General features: G+C 45.8%; 2 protein-coding genes across 8 annotated transcripts in view; one reads left to right on the plus strand and one right to left on the minus strand.

Annotated features, from left to right (window-relative positions):
• Positions 1-8,592: 8,592 nt before the first annotated feature.
• Positions 8,593-10,499, minus strand: SOWAHA (sosondowah ankyrin repeat domain family member A). The gene has a single exon (XM_033927345.1). It carries the CDS (start codon positions 10,309-10,311, stop codon positions 8,695-8,697), a length of 1,617 nt encoding a protein of 538 aa, XP_033783236.1. The 5' UTR covers positions 10,312-10,499; the 3' UTR covers positions 8,593-8,694.
• An 80-nt stretch (positions 10,500-10,579) lies between these two features.
• Positions 10,580-21,788, plus strand: part of SEPTIN8 (septin 8) — a 78,356-nt gene continuing 67,147 nt past the window's right edge. The window contains exon 1 of one of the 7 annotated variants that reach the window (XM_033927349.1): positions 10,580-10,729. In XM_033927349.1, coding sequence (XP_033783240.1) covers positions 10,721-10,729 — 9 coding nt within the window. In that variant the 5' untranslated portion in view covers positions 10,580-10,720. Of the gene's footprint in view, positions 10,730-13,460; positions 13,874-21,788 lie in introns of those variants that run through there. The other 6 variants (XM_033927350.1, XM_033927348.1, XM_033927347.1 and 3 more) reach the window with 6 other exon arrangements.

The following is a 21,788-nucleotide window of genomic DNA, read 5'->3' on the forward strand; positions in this document are numbered from 1 at the left end:
TTGCCATGTCTGGGTGGCCAGTCCATCACTTAGCTGACTCCCAAAAGGTCTTGTTCTAGGCCACAGGTGTCAAAGTCCCTCCTCGAGGGCCGCAATCCAGTCAGGTTTTCCCTAATGAATATGCATGAGATCGATTTGCATGCACTGCTTTCATTGTATGCTAATAGATCTCGTGCATATTCATTGGGGAAATCCTAAAAACCCAACTGGATTGCGGCCCTCAAGGAGGGACTTTGACACCCCTGTTCTAGGCGTTTGCTGCCAAAGCTATTTTGAGGGGTGCACTAGGCAGTGGTTCCCATCCCTGTCCTGGAGGACCCCCAGCCAGTCGGGTTTTGGGGATATCCCTAATGAATATGCATGAGATAAATTTGCATATAATGGAGGTGACAGGCATGCAAATCTGTCCCATGCATATTAATTAGGGCTATCCTGAAAACCTGACTGGCTGGTGGTCCTCCAGGAGAGGGTTTCGAACCACTGCACTAGAGCCTGTAAAGCCTGCCATAAAAAAAGTCCCCAAAGAGCAGGGGTGTCAAAGTCCCTCCTTGAGGGCCACAATCCAGTCGGGTTTTCAGGATTTCCCCAATGAATATGCATGAGATCGATTTGCATGCACTGTTTCATTGTATGCTAATAGATCTCGTGCCTATTCATTGGGAAAATCCTAAAAACCCGACTGGATTGCGGCCCTCGAGGAGGGACTTTGACACCCCTGCCAAAGAGGAACTGAAAACAGTGCGATTCAGCCTTCTTTCCTTGAGCACCTCTGAGCTGTTCAAAGCCTGCTACATGGAGGTCTTTAAAATGATTATTACTCAGCAATACTGTTCAAGATTCCCAGACTGTTCATCCACAGAAACTAGACAAGCTGCTTCTAACAGCAAGAGGGAAGTCAGGACCCCCTTCTGAACGCAGACGTCACGGCTTAAAAATGAAGAACTGGGAGGCTGTCAAGAATTCAGGCAGAGATATTTCACCCAAAGAATAGCAGACATATGGAACACGTTACCAAGAAAAGCAAAGAATATGAAAAAGTTCAAGCGAGACCAGATCCCGACATTTCAGGCGCGGGGGAGGCAGGCTGCAAGTTGCGGTGGCTGAAACTTAAGTTGAAAAATATTGTGATGTGCGAGTCGGGGGGGGGGGAGGGGCGCTGTACAGTGTAAGCGCTGGGCGAGTTATCTGAACAGTTGTGGCTGTCTGGCTCTCCCTGCCTGATAAAAGAGAAACAACCAGTTACTGCCAGATTAATAAGATCTTGGATTAGCTTTTTCTGGGTAGGTAAAAGTTTTTAAACTGAGAAGCAATGGATTATGTTCTATATCATAATAATTTTTTTTTTTTATAATAATTCTTTATTCATTTTATAACTTACATCAAGTACATCAACATTGGTATTAACATTTTAGCATAGATATATCACTTGAAATTCTACAATTAATCTTATCAAATTAAATTTATCCCCTTCCCTCCCATCCTTTTATATTTCATAAAAACATTTTCCAATAATAAATACCCCCTCCCCCTGCCCAATTTCCATTTGTACTAATCAGGGAAGAAAACTATACACCCATTCTTTACAATAATCTGATAATGGCCTCCACACATCCTGAAATTTATTAAAGTTCCCTTTTTGAATGGCTAATGTTCTTTCCATTTTATAAATATGGCATACTGAATTCCACCAAAAACTAAAGTTCAATCTATTCCAACTTTTCCAATGAAGTGTTATTTGTTGTATGGCAACTCCTGTCAAAATGAGCAATAATTTATTATTTGTAGAGGATATTTAGAAACATAGAAGATGACGGCAGAAAAAGAGCTATAGCCCATCAAGTCTGCCCACCGTACTGTCCCTTCCTCTTAAGTCTATACCTAGTGACTATTTATTCAGATTGACTCTCTTAGGGATCCCCTCTTTCCTCCTCTGACCCTAGTAGGGATCTTAGTTCTCATCTCCATGCCAAATAATATTGTATCATAGGATAATGCCACATGATTTTCTAATAAACAATTTATTTGACTCCAAATTGATTTTAAGTAGAGCTCATGTGGTCTTCTTATCCATATAGTTATGTATTTATTTATGTATTTCATTATTTTACACGGTGATTCAGTCCCTGATGTAGCCCAAGGGGGTGGGGAGATGAAACGTGGTTATGTTAGACTAATAGGAGTGTTTTAATAAACATTGTTTATATTTTCATCATCGTGATCGGCTCTGTTTTTGTTCAGACTGGATCTTGCAGAATTTGCAATCGGTTTTTGGGACCTACACCACATGGTATACTGTTACAAAGGTGTGAGATTTTGCCAGGGTTTGATTTAAATCTTTCCAGCTCCGTAATCCCCCATCCTCTGAACAAGGTAAGGTTAAGCAAAGTGAACAAGCCAAGAGCAAGATTTTATTTCTCCCGAAATAACATTCTGCAACACGACAACCCTCACGCCAGGCCTGTTCTGCCAAGCTGGAAATGCTGTTTTTAAGAATAAAAAGACTTATAAAGCAGTTTTAGCTCCAGACATATTAGAGGGCACCATTGCCACCACGTGAATTTCAAGGGGGAGGGGGAGGGGGGATGTCCTCTGGCTGCATGAAATGAATGAGCAGCAGCATGAAAAACAAGATCTTGTCCTTTTGTATGTATAAGAGGTGGAACATCTGGGTAAGGCATCCATGTTTTCCAGATGTTCTGGGTGTGTGGCTAAAAGGACCGAAGGGTAGGTAAGTACAAAAGCTTGAACAACCAAGGCCTGATGGAAGGGGAGCCCTTCAGAATAAGTATCTTATTTTCACCAGGTGTCCACAATAATTAGTTCCCAATTGGTTGGGTGGCTTCAGTGGGCATCACTTGGTAAGGCTTCTTATGGACCCACTGGGCTGCAGGATACTAGCCGAGTCCATTTCACAATTTACTATAAAAAATAATAATAATAATTAGGGGAAGAGATGTCTCTATCTTTGTAGGGTGATTCAGTCCTGTCTGTTCCGCAGATGCAGACTGGCTCTACGTTATTTTTATGACACGACTAGAGGTGCAAACTGCTGTACAGATCCATAACATAGAGGCAGTTCCTGCTCCATGGAGCTTACTATCTAGTCAAGTGACGGGCTGGGTCAGGAACTGGTTGAGTGGAAGGTGACAGAGGGTAGTGGAGGGTTAATGGAGATTGTGCTGAGCAAAGGGATGTTACCGGTGGTGTTCTTGGGCCTGTTCTTTTCACCATTTTTTGCAAGCGATATTGCTGAAGGGCTGTCGGGTAAGATTTGCCTTTTTTGCAGATGACACCCAACAAAGGTGCCCTGCCACTGCCTGCCTTTAACCCCTGAAAAAGTGCCCCTTGCTGGCAACCCACCTCACTCTCGGCAATGATCTACCAAAGATGGATCGTCACCTTCTGAGCCTGTGCAATCGCTCATGTCTTTCCTCCTACCCAGATTGTATAAATGCCACTTGAAAATGGTCCCTGGAAAAGGCTGGTGCTAAGTGCGATTCCATGAAAACTACATGCAATGGCATAGTGAGGGTAAATGGCGCCCCTCCCCCATCCTCGTCTCCGCCTCCCCCGATCCTTCCCAAACCCCCCTGCCCCCACCCCTCGCACCTCTTTAATTTTCCCCCATGTCTCACCTGCTCTCCCTCCGACGTCACTTCCTAGATGCGGGACCCAGAAGCGACGCCAGAGAGTGTCGACACCGACGGGGGCAGCGAGTTTGTGATGCTGTTCATGCCAGGGAAATTAAAGAGGTACGAGGCAAGGGGGGGGGGGGCAGAGAGGAGGATGGGTGCCAGTGCCCCCGCCACGATGGCGCCCGGGGCAGACCGTCCTCCCCCCACCACATTCCCTACGCCATTCCTGTACCTAACTTGTGCCTGCCGAAATGCTGGCGCCCAAGTTGGCCACGCTTACCCAGTATTCTAGAACCCTGTGGGCAACTTTTCGGAATGGCTCTGACAGACCGACACGTCTGTGCCCCTCCCTTAGCCACACTCCCTTTTGCGAGATGCATGATGGGAGTTTAAGTGCCCTTTCTTACAGAAAAATAGAAACATAGAAACTGACGGCAGATAAGGGCCACGGCCCATCCAGTCTGCCCACCCCAATGACCCTCCCCTACCTTTCTCTGTGAAGAGATCCCACGTGACGATCCCATTTTGTCTTAAAATCAGTCACGCTGCTGGCCTCGATTACCTGTAGTGGAAGACTATTCCAGCGATCAACCACCCTTTCGGTGAAGAAATATTTCCTGGTTTCAGCCAGATGTGTGTGCATATTTTAAGGGGGGAGGGCAATTAGCTTCAACAGTAGGTTGTTAGCACACAATTGTTGAAGATTCAAAGCTCATTAATCAATTTGCACACACCTCTCGGGAGGCTGCTCAAATTTAGGCGTGCAAACCTAGGCACAATATGTAGAAACGGGGAGGGGGGGGAGGGCATGAGCCTGGCACTGTGGGAATAAAGAAGCAAGCCTTTCATTGTGTAACCTCTTTCCCCCTTTCTGAGCCTCCTCTTTTGAGTCCTTCCACCATCCAGTGGGATTTTCAATATTTTCCTAGCTTTTTCTTGGGGAGGGGGGGGGGGAGCATATGAGTCCACTCCCATGTCCACACTGTCTACTCCGCAGCGGCTAGCATTCTACCGCATTTCTGTTAAGATGTCTTGGGAAACATTTCCAAGATCATCTTTCTGTGGGCCCCATAGACGGACATGAAGCAAGTCTGGCTGAATTCATGCTACACAGTGGAAAATGACGGGGACAAATTTGTCCCTGTTGGAGCTCAGTTTTGTCTCTGTCCCTGTCCATTTCCTGTAAGCTCTGCCTTAACCGCACAAACCTTGGACACTTATGATTTTAAAGTGTTTTGAGGCTAGTGCAAATGAGGATAGAGCTTGCAGGAATGAGGCAGGGACCGGAAGAGAACTCGCGGACAGGAAAATGAGTTCCCGCGGGGGCAGGGAAACATTTCTCTACTCCACAGCACATAATTAGCGTAACCTACCGCATCCTACAAACAGGACATTGCATGTACGTTAGTATTTGACTAATGCAACCGTGGACCAAACCTCCTTTTTTCCGTCCTGATGCATCCTTTTTATTTCATGCGAACGGTAAAGCCACAGTTTACGTTTTCCTTCATTTCATTCCTATGAACAGGGCAAGATTTAAGATTTTGACATCCTCTCTTCCCCCTCCTCAAACCACTCCTGTATCTTGCCAAGAAAACCATGAGAGAAGGGGGGGGGGAGGGGATCATTCTGATCACCGGGAGTCAAATCTGACGCGCAGGCACATCTGGATCTAGTGTATGCCATCACTACACCCTCCAGGAGGAATTAATATTCTGAAAACACGGACATACAAAAAAAAAAAATCACCATCACATCTTAAAAGATACTAGCCCCCTTTTCACTACCGCAGCGCTAAATGTGCCGACACTCATCAAATTCCTATAAGTGTTGGAGCATTTAGCGCCCCGGGCCACAGTAGAAACCCCTAAAGTAGCGTAGTAAGGGGGGGTTATATTTGAAGTTCCTACCCTCAAATCAAGCTATATTTCTCTGACCCCCTAAATTATGATAGCGCCTGGGGGGGGGTTAAATTGTTATGTAACAATCAAATTGATATAGCTGTGCACTGCCAATAAAAAGTCTAAACTATAGCAAACATCGAATGCAGAGGAGCAGGAAACACTATAGTGAATAATTGTGAGCAAGACTTCCGAAGGGGAGAAAGAAGTATTATGTTTATTAAAAAATCTTTATATAAAGCGGTTAACAACATAGTTCAGTCAAAGTCATGAAAGGAACTCCATTTAAATAGTAAAGAAAAAAAAAATACATTTTTAATGTATTAAACTCAATAGAAAAAAAATAAGAGTTTGCCATGATTAACCATTGGGAGAAAAGAGACGAATGGGTGAAATTTGAACCCGTGTCCCTGGCATTTTTGGGGTTTGTAACTCATTGATAAAACCAGTCCTCAATACACACACACAAAACCTCTAGTCTGGCTCGGTGCTGGTTTCAGGTACCATGGGTCCGGGTTCGCCTGTTGTCCCCTTTTTTGTTGGACTTTGCCATGCTTCTGGACGGACTCTTTCTTAGGGGGGGCGCATGTACCTGCTTGTTATTTCTCCTGCCCTTACTGTTCTTCCTGTATTGCTTTTCATTGATTGTATTTCGCTGTCTGGGCTATTTGCCATTCTCAATAAAAATATATTTAAAAACCAAAAACAAATCATTGTTTCTATGTGTCTAATTATTCCATCCTTCATCTTCATAGGAATTAAAATAGAGAAATCCATTAAGGCGTATAATTACCCACACAATATGCTAGCTACAGCACATCACTACCGTACGAAAATGATTAACGATCACCGCGTTTAATAGCACTTTAATTCAACAAGCCCTGTGTTAGCCGAGCTGCACGTCAGCACTTCTTTCATGGTCGAGTCATTGGTCTCCCAGCCTCTGACCTTGCCTCACCCAGATTCTGCACGTCTGGTCTTGGCTTAAGGCCCTGGTTGCAAACTAATGTCTCTCGGACCGCCCTTAGGAAAAATCCATGCATGCGGTTTCAGAGTCCAGCAATCCGGACACAATTCCTGTGAGATGCAACATCTCTGTTTATTCCAAGCAAGGCAGAGTAAAATGCAACGCTGGAATAAATACCAGGCGACCGCAAACAGTTCTGCTGGAACTTTTCAGGAAATTTTTTTTTTTTTTTTTTAATGTAGCTCCCCTGGAGTTCATGTCACATGCAGAAAACCCATTGTCAGGACTTCTCTCATTAGATACAGGGATGTCAAAGTCCCTCCTCGAGGGCCGCAATCCAGTCGTGGTTTTCAGGATTTCCCCAATGAATATGCATGAGATCTATTAGCATACAAGGGAACCTGTCACCAGGAGTGGGATCCCTAGGATAGTAGACTTGGGGGTGGGTCAATAAAGTGGGCAGACCTGATGGACTATGGCCCTTATCTGCCGTCATCTTCAGATCTCATGCATATTCATTGGGGAAATCCTGAAAACCCGACCGGATTGCGGCCCTCAAGGAGGGACTTTGACACCCCTGCATTAGAAGATACTCTGTATAGAAAAAACAAGAGTGAAGGTGTTTTAGAAAGGGCAATGCATGTGTTGGCGAATGGGGTAGAAATATGTTCCCCCACCAGCAAAGGCAGACAAAGCTTTCAGTGACGGTCTTTCACAGCAGTATGGACTGATTCTTTTCAGAAATGCATTTTCCCCTATTTTGTGCCCTGGGGGGAGGGTTTTACTATCCCCTCCCCCCCTTTCTCCAAACCGTAGCACGGTCATAGAATTCCTACGCGCGTCGGAGCTGTTACCGCTACGGTTTTGTAAAAGGGGAGGTGGGGGATATATTCAACTGGCCCTGTGCAATTAAAATATTGTAGTTGCAGAGAATGACCGTAATGCCCAAGTCCCAATTTCTTCTGTCGTTCAGGATGTGTGCATTCTTTGAACCCCACCATTTCATGTTTCAATTCCCTTCTGTCAACAAGCTTGTGAAAACCGCATTTAGTAGGAAAAAGAAGGGCATGTACCGTACATTCGAAACAGCGATCCCACCCAGTGCAGAAGCAAGAGCGACACATAGTTCAAAGTTCCACAGCTAGTCAACAAATGCACACAGGCTGAAAGTTTGCTCAAAGTGACATCGCCCAAAATATTGTTCCAAATGGTAGTCGCAGCTTTCATGAAATCACAAAAAACAGTTTTCAAGCAATTTTACAGAATGTGACGTTTTTTAAATGTCTCCATAGGCTCAATGACCTCTAACTATCCTGCAATCAAATCTGCAATTAAGGCCACTAGGTGTCCACTATTAACAGACATCAGATTTAATCCACCTCCAAATAAATCTCATTATAAATGCTGGATATGAAATCTACAACCTTCTACCATCCCACCCTGGGAAGGGGTAAAACGCGGACCTGATGGACCTCGCGGATCTAAACCCGCACATCCTTAAAAATCTGAGGTCCGTGCCGCTTGTGGTTAAGTTTCTGGCTCTGACAGACCTCGGTGACAATTTAGCGCTGACGGATCTGTCTAAGCATAGGGAGGGAAAAGTATTAGGATCCGTCAGCGCTACAATGTCATCGAGGTCTGTCAGAGCCGATTTATTGGGGCTGCAGGAAACCAGTTTAAAGGATTCGTTTTAGAGCCGCTCCAGCACTAGCACTAGTCTCTGGCTCTGACAGACCTCGGTGACATTGTAGCGCTGACGGATCCTAATACTTTCCCCTCCCTATGCTGAGACGGATCCGTCAGTGCTAAATTGTCACCGAGGTCTGTCAGAGCCAGAAACTAACTACAAGCGGCAGGGACCTCAGATTTTTAAGGACGTGCGGGTTTAGATCCGCGAAGGTCCGTGTTTTACCCCTTCCCTCCCACCCTACCTCTGCTTTCTCAAATCTTAGTATGAAAGACCATTACAAAAAAATAAAAAAATACCCTAAACCAGTGGTTCTCAACCCTGTCCTGGGGGCCCCCCCCAGCCAGTTGGGTTTTCGAGATAACCCTAATGAATATGCATAAGACATATTTGCAAGCCTGTCTCCTCCATTATATGCAAATCTCTCTCATGCATATTCATTAGGGATATCCTGAAAACCCAACTGGCTGGGGGTCTCCTAGGACAGGGTTGAGAACCACTGCCCTAGACGGAGCCTAAATGACTGAAGGCGGCAGAAATAGTTCTTGGTCTTTCTGGGGCCTCCTTGTTCTCTGCCTCCACTTCTTCAGTAAGAGACGTAACAGAGGGGAAGGAACCTCTTAATTTTGGTCTTTTCTTTGCACCTGTAGATACGGTGAACAGCTTGTTCAAGGAAGGTGGTTTCTTCAAGCCTTTTGCCAAGTCATGAAGAACCACGTCGTCGGACAAGACGCCAAGAAAGGTGCTGGTAGAGCCCAGAATTGACGAAGCAACTTTGGAATTTCTTTTGATGGGGATAGTTTCCTCGATGTGGTCAGAAGCCCGAGGGTCATTCAGTGCACTTCGAGCCTTGAGGGATATCCCTTTCTTTAAGTATTGGAAAGGTCTTCGCCCACTGTAGTCTCTAAGGTCAACCCTTGCATTGTAATGCCAGACTAGCATAAAAATAATATCTTCCCTCCCATGCATGGCTGCAACATGGAGTGGGGTGTAGCCACCATAGGACTTAATATCGACACTGAAGTTACTGCCACTTTTCCTGGCAATATCAATTACTGAAGACACCATTTCGGTATTTCCACTCTTGGCTGCCCAATGAAGAGCCGTGAACCCGGTCATGAAATCTCTTTTCTCTGCCAAACCAACGTCACTGAGGAGGAGTCCATGGAGGTGGTGGCTCCAGTGGCCAGAAGTAGTTTTCACTAGCCACTCATGTTCAGTGGTATCCAGAGGGACAATATCAGAATACCTGCTTTCCTCAGTCACTTTCAAGGTTTTGAACATCCTTTTGACATGTGGGGACTTGGGGAAGTTGGAACTCGATTCATCAAACTGTCTTCTCTTGATATGAGGGGACTTGGGCGGAAGTGGTTCCAAAAAGAGGGATGGCCTCAACGTTTTCTTTTCCATATCCCTTCCGGACGGGATTCCAAGGTCCCTGGCAGTGGCTGGAGGCTGAGGACATCTGACTGGCAGCATGTGAGGCTTCTGACCCAGCTCCCCACGATCTCTGCCATCCTTGGTCAGGCTTAGGGGATTAGGCACAGGTCCTGAAGGGTCAATGCGTGCCACGAGGGCAAGAACAGACTCTCGTGGCTCCCTAATGTCAGGTTGCAAATGTTCATCAACCAAGGATTCCTCCGCATTTTCAGCCAAGTGGTCTTTGGTATGTTCTGTGCCACTGGATGAATGCCAGTTCTCTGCTGTCCCTTTACTTCCTGATGAAACAGCGTCTTGTGAAGGGCACATCTCAGGCTGCAGCTGGAGGGACTGTCCGGCCAGGCTATCAGATTTCGTTTGGGCTGTAGCCTGCAGGACACTGAGCTCGTCCTCGGCAGCAGCTCCAGGACAGGAATGCCGGCTCCCCCCTGTCTCCCCAGCATTCAGAGCAGGCATCAGGTGCCAGTATTTCTTCTTCAGCACCACGAACTTGACCCCGTCCTCGTCCTTCACGGTCGCCACGCTGTTGACGAACCTCTTGAAGAGCTCCCTGACGCTGGCTTGCTCTGCGGGGTCGGGAGACCGCAGCCAGGTCTTGAACCTTCTCAGCAGGTCGGCGTTGCTCACCCGCCCGTCCTGTTCCAGCAGAAAGTGCAACACCTCGGCCTGGGTGACGGCCATGCCGCGGCGATCACCTGCTACCTCCGGGCTGGGATTTCGGCGGAGATCCGACCTGGGAGAAGGTGGTGGTGGGGGGAACCGGCGAGGCAGGAGACTCCTGGGATTTGCAGCACCTGAGGCTGAACCTCTGCTGGGCGGAGCTCTACCTGCGGGGTGGGGTCAGGTAAAGCCACGCCCACCGCTGCGCAGGTTCCAGGAAACGGGAACGTTTTATACGCTTTTCTCCACTAGTTTCTTCTAGTACCTGAGGCTGAACCTCTGCTGGGCGGAGCTCTACCTGTGGGGTGGGGCCAGGTAAAGCCACGCCCACCACTGCGCAGGTCCAGGAAACGGGAAGGTTTTATACGCTTTTCTCTAGTAGTTTCTAGTGCAGCTCTGTGACCTAACAGAAATGGGCTAAAAATAAAGAATGGTAAAGGTAAGTTGATGTCTTTACTTTGCATTTTCTTAAATACTTTAAAAACGTGAACAGTGAAACCTGAGCACTCACAGCTCAGCTCACTAGGAAGGAGTTGCATTTTATATTTATCTATATTATTTTACAAATTGTTAAACAACAATTAAATGGAAATAAACAATTGAAATAGGAAACAAATAAATCAAATTATGAAATAATTCCACATTAGTGACTAAAATTATAGTCCACAATATGAGGAGAGAGAATCCATCACATCCAAGGGAAGTTGGTTTTCAGGGAATAGTTCAAAATTAAATCACATTACAGAGTGCAGTTGGAGTGAATTAATTAACGGCCTGGTTGGGAGATTCCTTGAAAGCCTCTGAAGTTCTTTAAGTTGCTTTACTCCAGGGATCTCAAAGTCCCTCCTTGAGGGCCGCAATCCAGTTGGGTTTTCAGGATTTCCCCAATGAATATGCATGAGATCTATGTGCATGCACTACTTCCAATGCATATTCATTGGGGAAATCCTGAAAATCTGACTGGATTGCGGCCCTCAAGGAGGGACTTTGAGACCCCTGCTTTACCCTCAAGGAAAAAGTTCAACTGATCAGGTTCATAAAAAGGAGTTGCATTTTAATCTTTCTGAGCCTCTGTTGAGAATTGAATAAACCTAACTGATATGCCCTTAAACCTTCACGGGTATTTAATTGTATGTATAGTCAGTGCTTAGGGCAGGGGTAGGGAACTCTGGTCCTCGAGAGCCATATGCAAAAAACACTTCTGGCTCACCACACAATTGTTTCCCAGGGACCCCTGAAGAAGACTTTTTGTCGAAACGCGGACCGTGTTGGGTCCTGTATCCCTAGTGGTCTAGGTCCTTTAAGGCTCTTATGTGGATGATTTTGGTGTACCTTTGGAACTTTGACACTTTCAAAATGTAAGTTGAGGACTTAAATTATTTAATTTATAAAATTGAAATCACATCATATGTATTAAACTATAAAGCAGTGATTCCCAACCCTGTCCTGGAGGAACACCAGGCCAATTGGGTTTTCAGGCTAGCCCTAATGAATATGCATGAAGCAAATTTGCATGCCTATCACTTCCATCATATGCAAATCTCTCTCATGCATATTCATTAGGGCTAGCCTGAAAACCCGATTGGCCTGGTGTTCCTCCAGGACAGGGTTGGGAATCACTGCTATAAAGATTAAGATTAGCTCTATGAAGTTACTAAGTAGTAGGGAATGACATGAGGACAAATTTTTCCCTGTCCCCGCAAGAACTCAATTTCCCCGTTCCCGCGAGTTTTGTTGCTGTCGCTGTCCCTGTCCCATTCCTGTAAGCTCTGCCTTAACTGCACAAGCCTCAAACACTTCTGATTTTAAAGCATCTGAGGCTTGTGCAGCTGAGGACGGAGCTTAGGCATTGGTGGAATGAGGCATTATGACATCACAATCAGAGCTTTAGAATGTTGCTACTTAGGATTTTAAAGTGTTTCAGGCTTGTGCAGATGAGGACGGAGCTTAGGCATTGGTGGAATGAGGCATTATGACATCACAATCTGAGCTCTAGAATGTTGCTTCTTAGGATTTTGAAGTGTTGGAGGCTTGTGCAGATGAGGAGGGAGCTCAGGCATTGGTGGAATGAGGCATTATGACATCACAATCTCAGCTCTAGAATGTTGCTTCTTAGGATTTTAAAGTGTTTGAGGCTTGTGCAGATGAGGACGGAGCTTAGGCATTGGTGGAATGAGGCATTATGACATCACAGTCTGAGCTCTAGAATGTTGCTACTTCTGATTTTAAAGCGTTTGAGGCTTGTGCAGATGAGGACGGAGCTTAGGCATTGGTGGAATGAGGCATTATGACATCACAATCGGAGCTCTAGAATGTTGCTTCTTAGGATTTTAAAGTGTTGGAGGCTTGTGCAGATGAGGAGGGAGCTCAGGCATTGGTGGAATGAGGCATTATGACATCACAATCTCAGCTCTAGAATGTTGCTTCTTAGGATTTTAAAGTGTTTGAGGCTTGTGCAGATGAGGACGGAGCTTAGGCATTGGTGGAATGAGGCATTATGACATCACAATCTGAGCCCTAGAATGTTGCTACTTAGGATTTCAAAGGGTTTGAGGCTTGTCCAGATGAGGACGGAGCTTAGGCATTGGTGGAATGAGGCATTATGACATCACACTCTGAGCTCTAGAATGTTGCTACTTAAGATTTTAAAGTGTTCCAGGCTTCTGCAGATGAGGACAGAGCTTGCAGGAATGGGGCAGGAAAAAAGCCTCAGGATTAAAGAAAGCCAAATGAGCAGCTCAGCTCAGCTTCACATACATCACTGGCTTAAAAAAAAAAAACCTCCGGAATACTGTTAGAGGAAAAAAAGGTCAAAGCATTCATGTAAGCACCTCTAAAATAACCCCTCCTACGTGGACCTCCTACGTGGACCTGCGTTTTGTGGCTCAGTGACCACTTCAGGGCATAAACGTGTGTAATGTGTTGCATCCCACAAGATCAATTGGTCAAAGCAACCATGTAAACACTCCTAAAATAACCCCCTTCCTAAGTGGACCCGCGTTTCGTGGCTCCGTAACCACTTCTTCAGGGCAACAGGGTAAAAAAGTGTACAATTTGTTGCTTGACACAAAATCACTCCCTTGTGTGAAGTAACAAATCGCACACTTTTTTGCCCTGAAGAAGTGATCACCGAGCCACGAAACGTGGGTCCACTTAAGAGGGGTTATTTCCGAGGTGCTTTTTTTTCCGGAGGATTTTTTTGGAAGCCAGTGACGTCTGTGAAGCTGAGCTGCTCCTTCGGTTCCCTTTAATCCTTTCCTCCGTCTGCAAACCAGTCCCTCCTTCCCCCCCTAACGTCTGAGCAGCTTTCATCCGTTTCATTCTTAAACGAGCCCAGCGGCGATCGCTCGCCTTAACTCCTCTCGGTTGCCCCAGAGAGGGGGCGGCTCCAGCCCGGGCCACGGCTTTCCTAAGGAGGCCACCGCTCGCCTGCACATGGGAGGATCCAGGAAGTGGCGGAGCCATATTGGATTGAGCGAGCGTCGGGATTGCAGCGGCGACCGGCCGGGAGGTTGCAGGCGGCTCGCGCTACGGTGATCGCCGACAGGGGACGATGGCTGCGCCCGACGTCGAGAGGTTCTCGGTGAGTCGCAGCTGCGGGGGGAAGGAGGGAGGGGGAGATCGCCCCCCCCCCTGGAAAGAAGGGCTTTGCGATGTGGGCATTAAAAGTTTAGCGGGGGGGGGGGCAATGCCTCTTGAGCTGAGCTCCCATGCTGGAAGGGAGGGGGCTCGGGGCTCCCCAGTCGCTCTTGGGGGCGGTGGGGGGGGGGTTTCCAGCTGCTGAACAGCTGTTTTCCAGCTGCGCTATTTGATGGCTTTCCCGACTCCCCGAGAAATAACCTCAGCAGCCAGGGCTGGCAGAAAAGGAGGCGGATGGGGGGGGGGGAGAGAACCCTTTTTGGTCCCTAAATAAAAGGGGGGGGGGAGAGGAGCTGGCTTATTTGGGGGGAGTCGGCTGTTGTGCGCTTCGTATAATTTGGCCTTATACAGAGGATGGAATGTTTGTCGTAGAGCAGGATGGATTAAAGAAGGAACAAGGCATTTGTAAATTCTGTGAGCCCCACCCCTTGAATGTATAGTAAAGTGTAGCATTATTTACATTCACAGGGTAATTAAAGATTTTCCAGAGATCTGTTTTCCTGGGTGTTGTCCTGTGACAGGCAAACTTTGTTTTATTTTTTTTCCTGGACAGTGATAAAAATAAAAGTAATTTCTGGGATCTGGTGCCTGTCATGATAGGTTCCAGCTCTTTGGGTCCTGAGCTCTCCCCCCCATACTGAATATCCTCATTTGTGTCTAGGAACGGATCATTTGTTTTGCACCCTCCCCCAATCATTTTGAAAGTGGTACCAATGCCTGCGATTGAGCCAAACGTTTGTTTTCGCTGCCAGATGTGCGGTTTTTATGGGTCCCTAATTATGCAGCCAGAGCAAACTTAGCAGGCCAGGCATCCTGCCACCCTTTCCGCCCCTCACCCAGGGCATTTTTAGCCAGAGAAATGCTGCCCTCGCTTTACCCGAAGGAAGTCCCAGTGGCATTCTTGTGCAAAACTACTTTTATTTGCGTTATTCCTGAGGAACAAACAACACTGGAATGAAAACTTGACCAAAACACTTGAATGTCATTGCAGGTAGTTTTAATGTGCAGGGAAAATTGTTTGGAAACCAGGGAGCTGAGAAACTTTAAAAATATTACCAACCTGCCCCCCCCCCCTCAAAGATCCATCTGTAATTTTACTTACTTTTTCTCTGTGTTTACTACTTGAAATTTTAGCTTGCCAGCATGCTTTTGAAGCACACTTGTATTTTGGTTATGTTCAAACCTGTCTTATGGTAAATAGGTTGATCATGGGCAGAGTGGGGGTGGGGTGGGGGCACAATTCACAAATGGGACATATCCATCCTGATTTCATTCATGAACTGGCAGAATCGCAGCCCTGCGGCAGGGGAGTAGCAAATAATGTGAGTACTTTCATATCTTAATTTTGCCTTTTGGGTGACTTTTCTCTAGCATTCTCTGTCCCTTGGTCGGGGGGGGGGGGGAGAGGGGAGGGCAGTTTGATTGTTGCTGTTGTCCATTTCTTCCTCCAGGTCCTCCTGGTGTACTATAATGGAAATATTTCCTGGTAACCAAGTTCTCTTCTTTAGTTTCCCTTCAACCCCCCCCCCACTCCGCGCCCCCCTCATTAGAGGAAAGCAGTTGTATCTAGTTCCGAAGCAGGGAAAAATGCACAGTGTCTGCAGAGATAACAGAAAGGCATTTGTGTGTTATGTGATTAAATATGGGGCTCATTTTCAAAGCACTTAAACACACACACACTACCATAGGTTAACACTTTGTGCGTCTCAAGTGCTTTGAAAATGAGCTTCCACATAAGAACAGCCTTACTAGGTCAAACCAATCCTCAGGTGGCCAATCCAGATCCCTAGTACCTGGCCAAAACCCAAAGAGTAGCAAGATTCCATGCGGAATCTCTAAGAACAGCAGCATTCTGGAATCCAACATGGTAGCAACATTCTAGAATCCCAAAGAGTAGCAAGATTCCATGCGGAATCCCAAAGAGTAGCAAGATTCCATGCGGAATCCCAAAGAGTAGCAAGATTCCATGCGGAATCCCAAAGAGTAGCAAGATTCCATGCGGAATCCCAAAGAGTAGCAAGATTCCATGCGGAATCCCAAAGAGTAGCAAGATTCCATGCGGAATCCCAAAGAGTAGCAAGATTCCATGCGGAATCCCAAAGAGTAGCAAGATTCCATGTGGAATCTCTAAGAACAGCAGCATTCTGGAATCCAACATGGTAGCAACATTCTAGAATCCCAAAGAGTAGCAAGATTCCATGTGGAATCCCAAAGAGTAGCAAGATTCCATGTGGAATCCCAAAGAGTAGCAAGATTCCATGTGGAATCCCAAAGAGTAGCAAGATTCCATGTGGAATCCCAAAGAGTAGCAAGATTCCATGTGGAATCCCAAAGAGTAGCAAGATTCCATGTGGAATCCCAAAGAGTAGCAAGATTCCATGTGGAATCTCTAAGAACAGCAGCATTCTGGAATCCAACATGGTAGCAACATTCTAGAATCCCAAAGAGTAGCAAGATTCCATGCGGAATCCCAAAGAGTAGCAAGATTCCATGCGGAATCTCTAAGAACAGCAGCATTCTGGAATCCAACATGGTAGCAACATTCTAGAATCCCAAAGAGTAGCAAGATTCCATGCGGAATCTCTAAGAACAGCAGCATTCTGGAATCCAACATGGTAGCAACATTCTAGAATCCCAAAGAGTAGCAAGATTCCATGCAGAATCCCAAAGAGTAGCAAGATTCCATGCGGAATCCCAAAGAGTAGCAAGATTCCATGTGGAAACTCTAAGAACAGCAGCATTCTGGAATCCAACATGGTAGCAACATTCTAGAATTCCAAAGAGTAGCAAGATTCCATGCGGAATCCCAAAGAGTAACAAGATTCCATGTGGAATCCCAAAGAGTAGCAAGATTCCATGCAGAATCCCAAAGAGTAGCAAGATTCCATGTGGAATCTCTAAGAACAGCAGCATTCTGGAATCCAACATGGTAACAACATTCTAGAATCCCAAAGAGTAGCAAGATTCCATGCGGAATCCCAAAGAGTAGCAAGATTCCATGCGGAATCCCAAAGAGTAGCAAGATTCCATGCGGAATCCCAAAGAGTAGCAAGATTCCATGCGGAATCCCAAAGAGTAGCAAGATTCCATGCGGAATCCCAAAGAGTAGCAAGATTCCATGTGGAATCTCTAAGAACAGCAGCATTCTGGAATCCAACATGGTAGCAACATTCTAGAATCCCAAAGAGTAGCAAGATTCCATGTGGAATCCCAAAGAGTAGCAAGATTCCATGCGGAATCTCTAAGAACAGCAGCATTCTGGAATCCAACATGGTAGCAACATTCTAGAATCCCAAAGAGTAGCAAGATTCCATGCAGAATCCCAAAGAGTAGCAAGATTCCATGCTGCCGATCCAGGGCAAGCAGAGGCTTCCCCCATATCTTTCTCAATAACAAACTCTGGACTTTTCCTCCAGGAACTTGTCCAAACCTTTCATAAAACCAGCTACGCTATCCGCTCATACCACATCCTCCTATTGGTTTTAAAAGCATTTCCCTGTAATTTCATGGAGTGTCCCCTAGTCTTTGTCATTTTTGACGGAGTGAAAAATTGATCCATTTGTACTCCACTACAGGATTTTGTAGGCTTTGATCATATCTCCCCTCTGCTGTCTCTTTTCCATGCTGAAGAGCCATAACCTCTTTAGCCTTTCCTCTTATCTACCCGGGGTACCAACAGATCATTGGTCAGGCAGGAAATTTGGGGAACCTAATAACAAAATAAATAGGGATGTACTGTATAAATCTTATAGAAAGTTTATTGGGGAAGGGACCCCCTGAAGTAGATATGATTTTGAAGGCTTCAAAGGCTTTAGGTCAGGGGTATCAAAGTCCCTCCTCAAGGGCCGCAATCCAGTCGGGTTTTCAGGATTTCCCCAATGAATATGTATGAGATCTATCAGCATACAATGAAAGCAGTGCATGCAAATAGATCTCAAGCATATTCATTGGGGAAATCCTGAAAACCCGACTGGATTGCGGCCCTCGAGGAGGGACTTTGACACCCCTGTTCTATGCGGTGTACAAAAATGTTAAAACCATCTACTGACTAAAATACAGTTTAAAGAGAATACATTACATTGGTGCTTTTGGACCTCTGCATTCACTAGCATTTAGCACTTGGTGTTGTATAATTTAGAAATTGCATTTTTAAAGGTTATGACCTCCATCTAACCGCTTTGTGATTTGACGCTGGCATTCCCGGCTGCGCTAAGGCATGGGAAGTCAGGAATCCTTTGCTCTGCTTTAGCAATGAAAAGTTACGCCTTCCTTGTAGATGTTGTAAAAGGTTTCATTGTTGATGTAGCATTCAAGAAGTGTCATTAACTTACAAAACTAGATTTCACTGCAAAACTGTTTCTTGTACTATAATGGATGTGAAAACTGGCTTAGCTAATGCAACTGCATAACGGATTTAAATATGGAATGCCTGTTGGGTGTTGGATTTTTGCGTGCATCAGAAATGAGTTGGTTGAAATCTTGACGGGTTGGTTACTGATTACCTGGGGGTCGGTGTGTTGGCAGTTCAGGAATCGGTCTTCTAGTATTTGGATATTAGGGCCTGGGGGTAACACAAAAGCCGTCGGCTCCGTTCTGCTGAAAAGGTTAGAGAATAGCTTTTGTTTTTGATGGAAATAATGCTGTCTCCATTATGACAGATTTTTTTTCCCTCCCCTGTTTCCGTTTTGCACCTTCTAATAGCACCTTCCACAAGCAATATTTTGGTCATTGGTCTAGAACTGTTTCTCTGTTTTATTCCAGAGTGGTTTATACTTTAGATAGTGGTTGGACGAGTTGCTCGTAAAAAGCAAACGGTTATTGTTTTCTTATTTGAAAAGTTTTTTGCCCTTTTTGTTTTAACAGAGTCTGTTCTGCAAACTTTCAGCTAGAAGTAACAGTAAACTCTTATTCTGCAGCATAGATTCGGACACTACACAGAGGGCCGGAGAAGCATCCAGTGGCAGGAGGGAGTAAGCATCCTTCCTGCCAATTTTTTAAAAATTTTTATGGAAGGGGAGGTGCCGTTTGGGGGGAAAGCTGGCGCAGAGGGAGCATCTGGTGGCAGGAGGGAGTGGGCATCCCTCCTGCCGATTTAAAAAAAAATCTTTTTTTGGAAGGGGAGGGGACGGTTGGGGGGCTGGCATGAGGGGGAGTCACCGTGGCAGGAGGGAGTGGGCATCCCTCCTGTTGATATTTGGGGAAGGGGGTTTGGGGTTCAGGGGGTCCTTGTGGGGGGCTGTGCAGGATTGTAGTGGCAGGAGGGAGTGGCCATCCCTTCTGCTGGTTTGTTGATACCGGGATAACTCGTCGGGGAGGGGGAGAGGGCGGACTCATTGACACAGCATTTTTTGTGGGCATATTTGTGCCCATAGGAAAAAAAATGGGGAAAAAGCTAGGCAGACCTGTTGTTTTTTGTTTTTTTTTTTTCTGGTCGGTGCTGATCTGAGCAGCAGGATTCAGGTCTCTTTTAGAAGCAGCTTCAATCCCGCTTTTTTGATCACTTAAAGCTGTTCTCGATTTCCATCTCCTACAGGGATTGTGAACAGTACTCGCTCCCCACCCTTCAACCCAGATGTTGAGCATCTAAATTAAGACTCCACTACAGACTACTAACCCCTTAAACAAAAATATAGTCTCTTGGCTTCATTATCGGTTCCCAAGGTCTACTTCAGAAGCTGTCCACCCTGGAAAACCCAAAAGCGTCACAGCAAAAAGGACCTTCTCAGTAGCAGTTCTCTCAGTGGGAAAACATATGCAAATTAGTATTCAAATCTGTTCAACTCAGAGTAGTTGATGAATCAAAATGGAGTTGTTCAGGAGTCTCCATGAGCTGGTATAGGTCGGTATTGATTCCCCCCTCGCCCTCCTGCCACATCCCATGTGGCCGTCTCTTAACTAACTACTACCACCCACTGACAGGGCTCTATTGACCCAACCGAATATGAAAGAAAGACTCCCAAGACCTAGCATCGGAGCCATATGGTCTTCTCGTATGCTTTTCCTCTAAGAGGCTTCTCTCTAGAATGTTCGGGTCTCCGTGACGGGACGTACATCCTGACACAGTGACCAATTGTCTTCTCCGCTCCTTTGGGGGCAGCATAGCTGTTGCGGTTTTGGGTGTTAACCTGCAGAAGGCGTAAGCAGAATGCTGAATGTATGTTTAGGCAAATAAGTCTTTGGATTGTAGTTCTTCCTCCAGCATGCTCCTTGTTTCTCCCCCTTTCCTTTAGGCCATAGCCAATATTGAGTATTTGGCAAAGGCCTTGAATATTTCCTGTTATGACTGTAGCTGTTTGGCAGGACTTCTTGATATTCCTTTCCAGAGGCCACTGAATCAGGGTGGATCAGGCAAAGTGTCATTAATGGCAAGGGTGTGAAGCCCTGCAAACATTAGAAACATAGAAATAGACGGCAGATAAGGGCCATGGCCCATTCAGTCTGCCCACCCCAATGACCCTCCCCTACCTTTACTCTGTGAATAGATCCCACGTGTCAATCCCATTTGGCCTTAAAATCAGGCATGCTGTTCGCCTCAATCATCTGAAGTGGAAGACCATTCCAGCGATCAACCACCCTTTCAGTGAAAAAGAATTTCCTGGTGTCACCGCGCAGTTTCCCACCCCTGATTTTCCACGGATGCCCTCTTGTTGCCGTGGGACCCTTAAAAAAGAAGATATCTTCTTCCGCTTTGATGCGGCCCGTGAGATACTTGAACGTCTCGATCATGTCTCCCCTCTCTCTGCGTTCCTCGAGTGAGTATAGCTGTAATTTATCTAGCCGTTCCTCGTACGGGAGATCCTTGAGTCCCGGCACCATCCGGGTGGCCATTCTCTAGACCGACTCCAGTCTCAGCACATCCTTGCGATAATGCGGCCTCCAGAATCATCTCATTAGCAATGGAAAGAATGCACAAAAAATGAATCGGCTGTAAAAAAAAACAAAAAACCCTTAAATCCTATACAAATATATAGGATTTACATACATAAATAGATACAGTACAGTAGCTCCCAGTCTGAGGGGCATAGAAAGACCAGAAGGTCCCTTTTTGCTCTCAGCAGTAGTGAAGCTTTGGTATCCGACCTTGCGGTATAAAGATATGGTAATGTTGGTATCAAGTCAGCAACTTTGTCATCTCGTTCTGCAGAAATGGCAGTGAATGAGCAAGGAGATGCACCTCCAGACGTGCAGTCTCAAGCGGGCCTTGGACAACCCCAACAGCGTGGAGTCTCTGGGCTTTGTGCGACTGTGGACTGACAGCTTTGAACGAGGGCCAAGTGTTTTGGCCACCGCATTTTAAGAACAGACAAAGGAAGCCTGCTTCAAATGTGCTGACATCATAAGTAGAATCCTATGCCGTACTGTGTGTGTGTGTGGGGGGGGGGGAGTGTGAAATATTTTTACTGCTGCAATTGATTCTGGGTCTACTCTTGCTATACACTGCCTTGGGTGAATTTCTTTCAAAAGGTGGTATTTAAATTTTAATAAAATAATTAACAGTGGTAGGATTTATTTATTTGCGATCTTGGGTTCAAAATTTGGATTGTGAGCCCTCCAGCGACAGGAAAATACCGTGTTTATTTGAATGTGGCTCACTTTGAGATATTGTTAAAAAGGGGTGAACTAAATCAAAACTCCCTTCCATAGCTCAAAGAAATGAACGACATCTGGCCAAAATGTCTGCTTGTATTTCCATAATACCTGCAACTCATCGGTTTCTTCTGCTTAAAATAGAAAAAAATATATAAGCTGAAAAATATCAAGTAAATCCTCGGCATTAACCGATTTAACGCGTGCATGTTAGTCTGTGGACACGTTAGCACACCTTAGTAAAAGAGGGGATTAGTTGCCAATGTTTCTTT

Source organism: Geotrypetes seraphini, chromosome 18 (genome assembly GCF_902459505.1).
Source record: "Geotrypetes seraphini chromosome 18, aGeoSer1.1, whole genome shotgun sequence".
NCBI lineage: Eukaryota > Metazoa > Chordata > Amphibia > Gymnophiona > Dermophiidae > Geotrypetes > Geotrypetes seraphini.

Bases quoted from the DNA above. Each gene is read 5' to 3' on its own strand.
- SOWAHA (XM_033927345.1), bottom strand. From the start codon at position 10,311: ATGGCCGTCACCCAGGCCGAGGTGTTGCACTTTCTGCTGGAACAGGAC.